General features: G+C 47.2%; 1 protein-coding gene across 1 annotated transcript in view; it reads left to right on the top strand.

Moving 5' to 3' along the window:
- Positions 1-14,296, top strand: part of LOC139551917 (protocadherin Fat 3) — a gene marked incomplete at its 3' end in the record, with an annotated part of 293,271 nt that overhangs the window by 176,878 nt on the left and 102,097 nt on the right. Inside the window, exons 44-46 of the mRNA XM_071363255.1 lie at positions 3,204-3,356; positions 3,723-3,857; positions 13,711-13,980. Of these exons, the coding sequence (XP_071219356.1) occupies positions 3,204-3,356; positions 3,723-3,857; positions 13,711-13,980 (558 nt within the window). The remainder of the gene's footprint in view (positions 1-3,203; positions 3,357-3,722; positions 3,858-13,710; positions 13,981-14,296) is intronic.

The following is a 14,296-nucleotide window of genomic DNA, read 5'->3' as shown; positions in this document are numbered from 1 at the left end:
TCCAAAGCATGATGTTGCCACCACCATGCTTCATCGTAGGGATGGTACCAGGTTTACTCCAGACATGATGCTTGACATTCAGACCAAACTGTTCAATCTTGGTTTCAAACAAACCAGAGAATCTTGTTTCTCATTGTCTGAAAGTCTTTAGGTGCCTTTTGGCAAACTCCACGTGGGCTGTCATATGCCTTTTACTGAGGAGTGGCTTCCTTCTGGCCACTCTAACATAAAGGCCTGATTAGTGGAGTGCTACAGAGATGGTTGTCCCTTCTTCCATCTCCACAAAGGAACTCTGGAGCTCTGTCAGAGTGACCATCAGGTTCTTGGTCACCTCTCTGACCAAGGCCCTTCTCCCCCTATTGGTCAGTTTAGCCTGGCGACCAGCTCTAGGAAGAGTCTTGGTGGTTCCAAACTTCTTCCATTTAAGAATGATGGAGGCCACTGTGTTCTTGGGGACCTTCAATGCTGCAAAAATGTTTTGGTGCCCTTCACCAGATCTGTGCCTCTACACAATCCTGTCTCGGAGCTCTACGGACAATTCCTTCGACTTCATGGCTTGGTTTTTGCTCTGACATGCACTGTCAACTGTGGGACCTTATATAGACAGGTGTGTACCTTTCCAGAGCATGTCCAATCAATTGAATTTACCACAGGTGGACTCCAATCAAGTTGTAGAAACATCTCAAGGATGATCAATGAAAACAGGATGCACCTGAGCTCAATATTGAGTCTCATTGCAAAGATGTCTAAAAACCTGTTTTCGCTTCGTTATTATGGGATATTGTGTGTAGATTGCTGAGGATTCTTTGTAATTTAATCAATTTTAGAATAAGGCTGTAACATAACATAACAAAAAGTGGAAAAAGTCAAGGGGTTTGAATACTTTCCGAAGGCGCTGTAACTAGCTGACTTTACGTAGCTAACGTTAGCTTTCGTGTACAAAGTCCAGCAGCTAACGTTAGCCCCTGTAGCTAACACAGCTGAATGTTATTTAGATAACAAACAGGCAAAGAAAGGTGCAGTGCCTTCAGAAAGTATTCCTAGCCCTTGAATTAGTCCACATTTTGTTGTGTTACTACCTGAATTCAAAATGGATTAAATAAATGTTTTTTTCTCACCCATCTACACACAATACCCCCATAATGACCAAATTAAAACATGCTTTTATAAATGTTTACTAATTTATGTAAAATGATGTACAGAAATATCTCATTTACATAAGTATTCACACCCCTGAGTCAATACTATGTAGAAGCACGTTTGTCAGTGATGACAGCTCCGAGTCTTTCTGGGTAAGTCTCTAAGAGCTTTCCACACCTGGATTGTGCAACATTTGCTGTAATTTTTTTTCCAAAATTATCCAAGCTCTGTCAGATTGGTTGTTGATCATTGTTAGACCACCATTTTCAGGTTTGCCATAGATTTTCCATGTAACTCGGCCACTCAGGAACATTCACCGTCTTCTTGCTAAGCAACCTCAGTGTATATTTGGCCTTGTGTTTTAGGTTATTGTCCTGCTGAAAGGTGAATTCATCTCTCACTGTCTATTGAAAAGCAGAGTGAAGCAGGTTTCTTTTAGGATTTTGCCTGTTCTTCCATTTCTTTTTTATCCTGAAAAACTCTCAGTCCTTAACGATTACAAGCATACCCATAACATGATGCAGCCACCACTATGCTTGAAAATATGGAGAGTGGTACTCAGTAATGTGTTGTATTTGATTTGCCCCAAACAAAACACTTTGTATTTCAGGACAAAAACTTAATTGATGTCCTCAAATCAAATGTATTTATAAAGTCCTTCTTACATCAGCTGATATCTCAAAGTGCTGTACAGAAACTCAGCCTAAAACCCCAAACAGAAAGCAATGCAGGTGTAGAAGCACGGTGGCTAGGAAGAACTCCCTAGAAAGGCCAGAACCTAGGAAGAAACCTAGAGAGGAACCAGGCTATGAGGGGTGGCCAGTCCTCTTCTGGCTGTGCTGGATGGACCATCTCTATGGGCTTGTTGATGTCCTCCTCCCACTGGACCATCTCTATGGGCTTGTTGATGTCCTCCTCCCTCTGGACCATCTCTATGGGCTTGTTGATGTCCTCCTCCCTCTGGACCATCTCTATGGGCTTGTTGATGTCCTCCTCCCTCTGGGCCATCTCTATGGGCTTGTTGATGTCCTCCTCCCACTGGACCATCTCTACGGGCTTGTTGATGTCCTCCTCCCACTGGACCATCTCTATAGGCTTGTTGATGTCCTCCTCCCTCTGGACCATCTCTATGGGCTTGTTGATGTCCTCCTCCCTCTGGACCATCTCTATGGGCTTGTTGATGTCCTCTTCCCTCTGGACCATCTCTATGGGCTTGTTGATGTCCTCCTCCCTCTGGACCATCTCTATGGGCTTGTTGATGTCCTCCTCCCTCTGGGCCATCTCTATGGGCTTGTTGATGTCCTCCCTCTGGACCATCTCTATGGGCTTGTTGATGTCCTCCTCCCACTGGACCATCTCTATGGGCTTGTTGATGTCCTCCTCCCACTGGACCATCTCTATGGGCTTGTTGATGTCCTCCTCCCTCTGGACTATCTCTATGGGCTTGTTGATGTCCTCCTCCCACTGGAGCATCCAACTCCTCCCACTGTGTGATGTCAGAGTAGACCACCGTTGTCCAGGGGAACATTCAGATGACTTCCTCTAAATCAGCTCTCATCTGACGAACCCAGGGCTGTCCCCACCGAGGTGGGTGACTATGATGTCAGAAGGCCCTATGATGTCAGAAGGCCCTATGATGTCAGAAGGCCCTATGATGTCAGAAGGCCCTATGATGTCAGAAGGCCCTCTCCTAGCTCAGAACAACATAGAGCAGTTCGACCCCACTGTATTCCTCGTTCGGAAATTCACATCAGCACAACGATGTCTACTTCACCCATGCTCTACCAAGGTTTTCCAGCACACAGCTTTTACTACAGTAGCTATGTTGGTCTATCGTCCTGCAAACAATGTATAGGCAGGTTGCTTACGATTCAAACCTTCTCAAATATCCTAATTCATACTCTAAGAGGAGGTATTCCCTCTTTTTCTGGCCTTCAGACCCATGTCTACTTCTCACTTAAAACATTTTAATACATTTTAATACAGTTTATGATGCATTATAATACATGTTGTTATGAGCTTGTATGACATCATAATGATCCTGCCTTTGTGTTTCTCTACAGGGAGGTACGTTCCTGGTGGAGAGAGAGACGGGTCTGGTGCGGCTGACCAATCCTCTGGACTATGAACTGATCAGCATCTTCAGGTTTAAAGTCTCAGCTACGACTCGACGAGACCTCATAGAGTCCATCTCTACTGTCGACGTGGAGGTGAAGGTGAGGAATTGACTTGTGTGTGTGTGTCTGTCTCCACTATGACACGACGAGACCTCATAGAGTCCATCTCTACTGTCGACGTGGAGGTGAAGGTGAGGAATTGACTTGTGTGTGTGTGTGTGTATGTGTGTGTGTGTGTGTGTGTGTGTGTGTGTGTGTGTGTGTGTGTGTGTGTGTGTGTGTGTGTGTGTGTGTGTGTGTGTGTGTGTCTGTGTGTGTGTGACGGTGTGTAGCAGGACTGTAGAATAACATATTCAACATGTGGAGGTAGGGTTTCTACCCTTTCCAAAGAGTTTAATTCAGTTTACTTAACCCTCCTCCTCCCCCTCCCCCTCCTCCTCCTCCTCCTCCTCCTCCTCTCAATAGATTCTGGATATAAATGACAACAAGCCGTTGTTCGAGACCAGTTCCTACGTTGCCATGGTGATGGAGGGGATGCCCGTGGGTACCAGGGTGGTCCAGGTGCGGGCGCTCGACCCTGACTGGGGCTCCAACGGACAGGTATTACACTGTCTTCTCTGTTATTATTCACTTCATTATTATCATGTTATCATCTTAGTGTAATAGTATCATCTTAGTATCATGTTATCATCTTAGTATCATGTTATCATCTTAGTGTAATAGTATCATCTTATTATCATATTATTATCTTAGTATCATGTTATCATCTTAGTATCATGTTATCATCTTATCATCTTAGTGTAATATTATCATCTTATTATCATGTTATCATCTTAGTGTAATAGTATCATCTTATTATCACATTATCATGTTATCATCTTAGTGTAATAGTATCATCTTATTATCATATTATCATCTTATTATCATGTTATCATCTTAGTATCATGTTATCATCTTAGTGTAATAGTATCGTCTTATTATCATGTTATCATCTTAGTGTAATAGTATCATCTTATTATCATGTTATCATCTTAGTGTAATAGTATCATCTTAGTATCATATTATCATCTTAGTGTAATAGTATCATCTTAGTATCATGTTATCATCTTAGTATCATGTTATCATCTTATTATCATATTATCATCTTATTATCATGTTATCATCTTAGTGTAATAGTATCATCTTAGTATCATATTATCATCTTAGTGTAATAGTATCATCTTAGTATCATGTTATCATGTTATTATCATATTATCATCTTATTATCATGTTATCATCTTAGTGTAATAGTATCATCTTAGTATCATATTATCATCTTAGTGTAATAGTATCATCTTAGTATCATGTTATTATCTTAGTGTAATAGTATCATCTTAGTATCATGTTATCATCTTAGTATCATGTTATCATCTTAGTATCATGTTATTATCTTAGTGTAATAGTATCATCTTAGTATCATGTTATCATCTTATTATCATGTTATCATCTTATCATCTTAGTGTAATATTATCATCTTATTATCATATTATCATCTTATTATCATATTATTATCTTAGTATCATGTTATCATCTTAGTATCATCTTATCATCTTATCATCTTAGTGTAATATTATCATCTTATTATCATGTTATCATCTTAGTGTAATAGTATCATCTTATTATCATATTATCATCTTATTATCATGGTATCATCTTATTATCATGTTATCATCTTAGTGTAATAGTATCGTCTTATTATCATGTTATCATCTTAGTGTAATAGTATCATTTTAGTATCGTGTTATCATCTTAGTGTAATAGTATCATCTTCTTATCATATTATCATCTTAGTATCATGTTATGATCTTATTATCATAGTATTATATTATCATCGTAGTATCATATCATCTTATTCGCATATTATCATGGTATCATCTTAGTATCATATTATCATAATAGTATTATATTATCATCATAGTATGATGTTATCTTCTTAGTATCATATTATTATCTTAGTATTATCTTAGTATCATATTATTATCATGTTATCATCTTATTACCATGTTATCATCACATTATCATGTTATCATCTTAGTATAATATTATCATCTTATTATCATGTTATCATCTTATTATCATGTTATCATCTTATTATCATGTTATTATCTTAGTATCATATTATCATCTCATTATCATGTTATCATCTTAGTATCATGGTATGATCTTATTATCATAGTATTATATTATCATTGTAGTATCATACCATCTTATTATCGTATTATCATGTTATCATCTTAGTGTAATATTATCATCTTATTATCCTAGTATCATCTTAGTATCATGTTATCATCGTATTATCATAGTATTATATTAACATCGTAGTATCATATCATCTTATTAGCATATTATCATGTTATCATCTTAGTATCTTAGTTGGTTATTACTGCATTGTCGGAACTAGAAGCACAAGCATTTCGCTACACTCGCATTAACATCTGCTAACTATGTGTATGTGACAAATAAAATTTTGATTTGATTTGATGTATCATATTATCATAATATTATTATATTATCATCTTAGTATAATATTATCATCATAGTTATCTTCTTAGTGTCATATTACCATCTTAGTATAATATTATCATTGTATTATCATGTTATCAACAGAGTATAATATTATCATCTTGTTATCATATTATCATCTTAGTATAATATTATTATCTTAGTACCATGTTATCATCTTAGTATCATATTATTATCTTAGTATCATATTATCATCTTGTTATCATATTATTATCTTAGTATCATATTATTATCTTAGTATCATATTATCATCTTGTTAGCATATTATTATCTTAGTATCATATTATTATCGTACCCAATAAGTTGGGTGAATTTTGACCCATTCCTCCTGACAGAGATGGTGTAACTGAGTCAGGTTTGTAGGCCTCCTTGCCTACACGCTTTTTCAGTTCTGCCCACAAATGTTCTATAGGATTGAGGTCAGGGCTTTGTGATGTTGTTGTCCTTAAGCCATTTTGCCACAACTTTGGAGGTATGCTTGGGGTCAATGTCCACTTGGAAGACCCATTTGCGACCAAGCTTTAACTTCCTGACTGATGTCTTAAGATGTTCCTTCAATATATCCACATAATTTTCTTTCCTCATGATGCCATCATTTTGTGAAGTGCACAAGTCCCTCCTGCAGGAAAGCACCCCCACAACATGATGCTGACACCCCCGTGCTTCACGGTTGGGATGGTGTTCTTCGCCTTGCAAGCAGCCCCCTTTTTCCTCCAAACATAACGATGGTCATTATGGCCAAACAGTTATATTTTTGTTTCATCAGACCCGAGGACATTTCTCCAAAAAGTACGATCATCGTCTCCATGTGCAGTTGCAAACCGTAGTCTGTTTTTTTTATGGCGGTTTTGGAGCAGTGGCTTCTTCCTTGCTGAGCGGCCTTTCAGGTTTTGTCGATATAGGACTCGTTTTACTGTGGATATATATACTTTTGTACCTGTTTCCTCCAGCATCTTCACAAGGTCCTTTGCTGTTGTTCTGGGAATGATTTGCACTTTTCCCAGCAAAGTACGTTCATCTCTAGGAACGGAACGCGTCTCCTTCCTGAGCGGTATGACGGCTGTGTGGTCCCATGGTGTTTATACTTGCATACTATTGTTTGTACAGATGAACATGGTACCTTCAGGCATTTGGAAAATTGCTCCCAAGGATGAACCAGACTTGTGGAGGTCTACAATTTATTTTCTGAGGTCTTGGCTGATTTCTTTTGATTTTCCCATGATGTCAAGCAAATAGGCACTAAGTTTGAAGGTATGCTTTGGTATACATCCACAGCTTATGGTCCTATACAGCTCGTTGAGTAAGGTCTTAGTGCCAGCATCAGTTTGTGGTGGTAAATAGACAGCTATGAAAAATATAGATGAAGTCTCTCTTGGTAAATAGTATGGTCTACAGCTTATCATGAGGTACTCTACCTCAGGTGAGCAGAACCTCGAGACGTCCTTAATATTAGAGATCTCCCCCCAGCCGTTGTTAACAAAGGGACACACACCTCCCCCCTTGAGCTTACCCGACGCTGCCTTTCTGTCCTGTCGATGCATAGAAAAACCACCTAGCTGTTCAACCATGACTCCGAAAAGCGTAGGATAATACAGTTCTTCAAGTCCCATTGATAGGACATGGCGACAAGGCGCTCGTCCAGTTTGTTCGGCAGTGTTGGTACGTTCACCAGTAGAACGGAGGCACATCAGGGTGCCTTCACATTGGCCTCTCTTACCTTCTTCTTTTCCGAGTCTCTGGATTAGGGTCGGGGTGAGCAGTATGTCCTGCACCTCGTTGAAGAAGAAATCTTTATCCAAGGTTACTGATCACTGATCTGGTGTCCAGAAGCTCTTTTCGGTTATAGGAAATTATGAAATTATGTACAAAAAAAGTTAAGATCAGCACAAAGAAAACACAAAATAGCAGAATTGGAAGGAGCCCGTAAAATGGCACCATTCTGACTGAATGGTTCTCAGTCAGCGGATCCTGGCTGGCTGGCTCTGGCGGATCCTGGCTGGCTGGCTCTGGCGGATCCTGGCTGGCTGGCTCTGGCGGATCCTGGCTGGCTGGCTCTGGCGGATCCTAGCTGGCTGGCTCTGGCGGATCCTGGCTGGCTGGCTCTGGCGGATCCTGGCTGGCGGGCTCTGGCGTATCCTGGCTGGCTGGCTCTGGCGGATCCTGGCTGGCGGGCTCTGGCGGATCCTGGCTGACGGGCTCTGGCGGATCCTGGCTGGCTGGCTCTGGCGGATCCTGGCTGGCTGGCTCTGGCGGATCCTGGCTGGCCGGCTCTGGCGGATCCTGGCTGGACGGCTCTGGCTGGTCCTGGCTGGACGGCTCTGGCTGGTCCTGGCTGGACGGCTCTGGCTGCTCATGGCTGGACGACTCTCGCTGCTCATGGCTGGACGACTCTCGCTGCTCATGGCTGGCTGGCGGCTCTGGCTGCTCATGGCCGGCTGGCTCTGGCAGCTCCTGGCTGGCTGGCGGCCCTGGCGGATCCTGGCTGGCTGGCTGGCTCTGGCTGGTCCTGGCTGGACGGCTCTGGCTGGTCCTGGCTGGACGGCTCTGGCTGGTCCTGGCTGGACGGCTCTGGCTGCTCCTGTCTGGCGGAAGGCTCTGGCTGCTCCTGTCTGGCGGAAGGCTCTGGCTGCTCCTGTCTGGCGGAAGGCTCTGGCTGCTCCTGTCTGGCGGAAGGCTCTGGCTGCTCCTGTCTGGCGGAAGGCTCTGACGGCTCGGGACAGACGGGCAGCTCTGACGGCTCGGGACAGACGGGCAGCTCTGACGGCTCGGGACAGACGGGCAGCTCTGACGGCTCGGGACAGACGGGCAGCTCTGACGGCTCGGGACAGACGGACAGCTCTGACGGCTCGGGACAGACGGACAGCTCTGACGGCTCGGGACAGACGGACAGCTCTGACGGCTTGGGACAGACGGACAGCTCTGACGGTGCTGTGCAGGCAGGCAGCTCAGACAGCGCTGGGCAGGCAGACAGTTCAGACAGCGCTGGGCAGGCAGACAGTTCAGACAGCGCTGGGCAGGCAGGCAGCTCAGACACTGGCTGCGCTGGAGAGGAGGAAGGCTCTGATAGCGCTGGACAGGTGGGAGCAACTGGAGAGAGAAGACGGAGAGACAGCCTGGTGTGGGGGGCTGCCACCGGAGGACTGGTACGTGGAGGTGGCACCGGAAAAACCGGACCGTGAAGAAGGACACGCGCTCTTGAGCACCGAGCCTGCCCAACCTTACCAGGTTGAATGGTCCCCGTAGCCCTGCCAGTGCGGCGAGGTGGAAAAACCCGCACTGGGCTATGCTGGCGAACCGGGGACACCATTTGTAAGGCTGGTGCCATGTACGCCGGCCCGAGGAGATGCACTGGAGGCCAGATGCGTTGGGCCGGCTTCATGACACCCGGCTCGATGCCCAACCTAGCCCGGCCAGTGCGGCAAGGTGGAATAGCCCGCACTGGACTAAGCACACGTACTGGGGACACCGTGCGCTTTACCGCATATCACGGTGTCTGACCAGTACGACGCCCTCTCACTCCACGGTAAGCACGGGGAGTTGGCTCAGGTATCCTACCCGGCTTTGCCACACTCCGCGTGTACCCCCCCCCCCCCAAGAAATTTTTGGGTCTGACTCTCGGGCTCTCAACCACGTCGCCGCGCTGCCTCCTCATACCAGCGCCTCTCTGCCTTCGCTGCCTCCAACTCCGCCTTGGGACGGCGATATTCCCCTGGCTGAGCCCAGGGTCCTTTGCCGTCCAGGATCTCCTCCCAAGTCCACGAGTCCTGTGTCCTCGGTCTCTGCTGCTGCTGCTGTCTGTTCCCACTCTGCTTGATCCTTTTGGGGTGGGTGTTTCTGTAACGGCTGTCTAATTCCTCCTCCTCGGATGAGGAGAAGGAGTAAGGGTCAGACCAAAACGCAGAGTGGTTAGTGCTCATATTGATTTAATCAAAACGAAACTGAACACTTACAAATACAAAAAAACAACGAACGTGACAAGACCGAAAACAGTCCCGTGTGGCACGAACACTGACACGAGATACAAACACCCACAAACACACACGTGAACCCCGGCTGCCTTAGTATGATTCTCAATCAGGGACAACGATTGACAGCTGCCTCTGATTGAGAATCATACCAGGCCGAACACAAAATCCCAACATAGAAAATCACACATAGACAAACCCACCCAACTCACGCCCTGACCAACTAAATAAATACAAGACAAAAGAAAAAAGGTCAGGAACGTGACAGTCCTGGTCTTGGGGACTTAAAGGGGTGCACATTTTAGTTTTTTCCCTACCACTACACAGATGATTAAAATTATCAACTCATCATCAAGATTTGATGATTTTAATCCCCTTTTAATGCTCTGTATATTTCAAATGCATACAGTGCCTTGTAAAAGTATTCACACCCCCTTGGTGTTTTTCCTATTTTGCTGCATTACAACCTGTAATTTAAATGGATTATTTATTTTTTTCATGTAATGGACAAACACAAAAAAATTGGAAATTGGTGAAGTGAAAAAAATGACTTGTTTCTAAAAATAAAAAAATAATAAATAAATAAAGTGGTGCGCGTATACTGTATGTATTCACCCCCTTTGCTATGAAGCCCCTAAATAAGATCTGGTGCAACCAATTACCTTCAGAAGTCACATAATTAGTTAAATAAAGTCCACCTGTGTGCAATCTAAGTGTCACATGATCTGTCACATGATCTCAGTATATATACACCTGTTCTGAAAGGCCCCAGAGTCTGCAACACCACTAAGCAAGGGGCACCGCCAAGCAAGCGGCACCATGAAGACCAAGAAGCTCTGCAAACAGGTCAGGGACAAAGTTGTGGAGAAGTACAGATCAGGGTTGGGATATAAAAAAATATCTGAAACTTTGAACATCCCACGGAGCACCATTAAATCCATTATTAAAAAATGGAAAGACTATGGCACCACAACAAACCTGCCAAGAGAGGGACCAGGCAAGGAGGGCATTAATCAGAGAGGCAACAAAGAGACCAAAGATAACCCTGAAGGAGCTGCAAAGCTCCACAGCGGAGATTGGAGTATCTGTCCATAGGACCACTTTAAGCCGTACACTCCACAGAGCTGGGCTTTACGGAAGAGTGGCCAGAAAAAAAGCCATTGCTTAAATAAAAAAATAAGGAAACACGTTTGGTGTTCGCCAAAAGACATATGGGAGACTCCACAAACATATGGAAGAAGGTACTGCAGTCAGATGAGACTAAAATTGAGCTTTTGGCCATCAAGGAAAATGCTAAGTCTGGCGCAAACCCAACACCTCTCATCACCCCGAGAACACCATCCCGATGAGAAACATTTAGCGCCATCCATCATTCCTTAAATTCTGACCAGTTTCCCAGTCCCTGCCGATGAAAAAACATCCCCACAGCATGGTGGTGGCAGCATCATGCTGTGGGGGTGTTTTTTCATCGGCAGGGACTGGGAAACTGGTCAGAATTTAAGGAATGATGGATGGCGCTAAATACATGGAAATTCTTGAGGGAAATCTGCTTCAGTCTTCCAGAGATTTGAGACTTGGACGGAGGTTCACTTTCCAGCAGGACAATGACCCTAAGCATACTGCTAAAGCAACACTCGAGTGGTTTAAGGGGAAACATTTAAATGTCTTGGAATGGCCTAGTCAAAGCCCAGACCTCAATCCATTTGAGAATCTGTGGTATGACTGAACGATTGTTGTACACCAGCAGAACCCATCCTACTTGAAGGAGCTGGACAGTTTTGCCTTGAAGAAAGGGCAAAAATCCCAGTGGCTAGATGTGCCAAGCTTAGAGAGACATACCCTGTAATTGCTACAAAAGGTGGCACTACAAAGTACTGACTTTTGGGGGTGAATAGTTATGCACGCTCAAGTTTTCAGTTTTTTTGTCTTATTTCTTGTTTGTTTCACAATAAATAAAAATTAATCTTCAAGTGGTAGGCATGTTGTGTAAATCAAATGATACAAACCCTCCAAAAATCTATTTTAATTCCAGGTTGTAAGGCAACAAAATAGGAAAAATGCCAAGGGGGGTGAATATTTTCACAAGCCACTGTATTTCCGCAAGAGATGGGTAAACAATCGCACAATGGTGTGTAAATGGCATTTACCCTTAACTATACCACTGTCCTCCTCTTCCTCCCCCTCCACCTCCTCCTCCTTTTCCCCCTCCTCCTCATCCTCCTGTTCCCCCATCCCCCATCCCCTCCTCCTTTCCCCCTCCTCCTCCTCCTGTTCCCCCATCCCCTCCTCCTTTCCCCCTCCCCATCCTCCTCCTCCTGTTCCCCCACCCCCTCTCCTCCTGTCCCCCCTCCTCCTCCTCCCCTCCTCCTCCCCCTCCTTTTCCCCCACCTCCTCCTCCTCCTCCTGTCCCCACCTCCTCCTCCTCCTCCTCCTCCTGTTCCCCCCCTCTCCTGTTCCCCTCCTCCTCCTCCCCCTCCTCCTCCCCCTCATTTTCCCCCACCTCCTCCTCCTCCTCCTGTCCCCACCTCCTCCTCCTGTCCCCCCCTCCTCCTCCTCCTCCTGTCCCCCCCTCCTCCTCCTGTCCCCACCTCCTCCTCCTGCCCCCCCTCCTCCTCCTCCTCCTGTCCCCCCTCCTCCTGTCCCCCCTCCTCCTCCTGTCCCCACCTCCTCCTCCTGTCCCCCTCCTCCTCCTCCTCCTCCTGTCCCCCCTCCTCCTGTCCCCCCTCCTCCTGTCCCCCCCTCCTCCTCTTCCTCCTGTCCCCCCCTCCTCCTCCTGTCCCCCCCTACTCCTCCTGTCCCCCCCCCTCCTCCTGTCCCCACCTCCTCCTCCTGTCCCCCCTCCTCCTCCTCCTCCTGTCCCCCCTCCTCCTGTCCCCCCTCCTCCTCTTCCTCCTGTCCCCCCCTCCTCCTCCTGTCCCCACCTCCTCCTCCTGTCTCCCCCCTCCTCCTGTTCCCCTCCTCCTCCTCCCCCTCCTCCTCCCCCTCCTTTTCCCCCACCTCCTCCTCCTCCTCCTGTCCCCTCCTCCTCCTCCTGTCTCCACCTCCTCCTCCTGTCCCCCCTCCTCCTCCTCCTCCTGTCCCCCCTCCTCCTCCTGTCCCCACCTCCTCCTCCTGTCCCCCCTCCTCCTCCTCCTCCTGTCCCCCCTCCTCCTCCCCCTCCTTTTCCCCCACCTCCTCCTCCTCCTCCTGTCTCCACCTCCTCCTCCTGTCCCCCCCTCCTCCTCCTCCTCCTGTCCCCCCTCCTCCTCCTGTCCCCACCTCCTCCTCCTGTCCCCCCCTCCTCCTCCCCCTCCTTTTCCCCCACCTCCTCCTCCTCCTCCTGTCTCCACCTCCTCCTCCTGTCCCCCCTCCTCCTCCCCCTCCTTTTTCCCCCCTCCTCCTCCTCCTCCTGTCCCCCCACCCCCTCCTCCTCCTGTCCCCCCCTCCTCCTCCTGTCCCCCCACCCCCTCCTCCTCCTGTCCCCCCCTCCTCCTCCTCCCCCTCCTCCTCCTGTCCCCCCACCCCCTCCTCCTCCTGTCCCCCCCTCCTCCTCCTGTCCCCCCACCCCCTCCTCCTCCTGTCCCCCCACCCCCTCCTCCTCCTGTCCCCCCACCCCCTCCTCCTCCTGTCCCCCCCTCCTCCTCCTGTCCCCCCACCCCCTCCTCCTCCTGTCCCCCCCTCCTCCTCCTGTCCCCCCACCCCCTCCTCCTCCTGTCCCCCCACCCCCTCCTCCTCCTGTCCCCCCACCCCCTCCTCCTCCTGCCCCCCCCTCCTCCTCCTGTCCCCCCACCCCCTCCTCCTCCTGTCCCCCCCTCCTCCTCCTGTTCCCCCACCCCCTCCTCCTCTCCTCCTCCTGTTCCCCCACCCCTCCCCCCCTCCTCATCCTCATTTCCCCCTCCCCCTCATCCTCCTCCTGTTCCCCAACCCCCTCCTCCTCTTTATTACAGGTCACCTACAGCTTGGGTCCTCCACTTAACCAGATCCAGGAGAACAGACCAGACCGGACCTCTGCTGGTCCCTCATCTGGTATTACTGGTACCAGACCTGGTTCAACTAGTTCTACTGGTACCGGACCAGTGTTCTCCATTGACAGTAAAACGGGCTGGATCACAACCCTGTCTGTTCTGGACCATGAGGCTGGTCCCAGCTACACCTTCGTGGTGGTGTCTTCAGACCTGGGGGAGCTGCTACAACTATCCTCTACCACTGTTGTCACGGTGAGTGCAGGGGTGATGTGTGTGTGTGTGTGGGGGGGAGTGTCTGTGTGTGTGGGGGGGGGGGGGGGTTTGTCTGTGTGTAGGGGGTAGTGTCTGTAAGGGTATCAGTGTCTGTTTGTAAGGGTATTAGTGTCTGTGTGTGTAAGGGTATTAGTGTCTGTGTGTGTAAGGGTATTAGTGTCTGTGTGTGTAAGGGTATTAGTGTCTGTGTGTGTAAGGGGGTAGAAGATGGCCCTGACAGACATGGACGCCCCAGTTCTAATTCCCAGGCCAACTTTGCATTATTATAATTTTTTTGTGTTATTTCTTACATTAT

This window comes from Salvelinus alpinus, chromosome 24 (genome assembly GCF_045679555.1).
Source record: "Salvelinus alpinus chromosome 24, SLU_Salpinus.1, whole genome shotgun sequence".
Lineage (NCBI taxonomy): Eukaryota > Metazoa > Chordata > Actinopteri > Salmoniformes > Salmonidae > Salvelinus > Salvelinus alpinus.
This window is presented reverse-complemented; position numbering and strand designations above follow the sequence as displayed.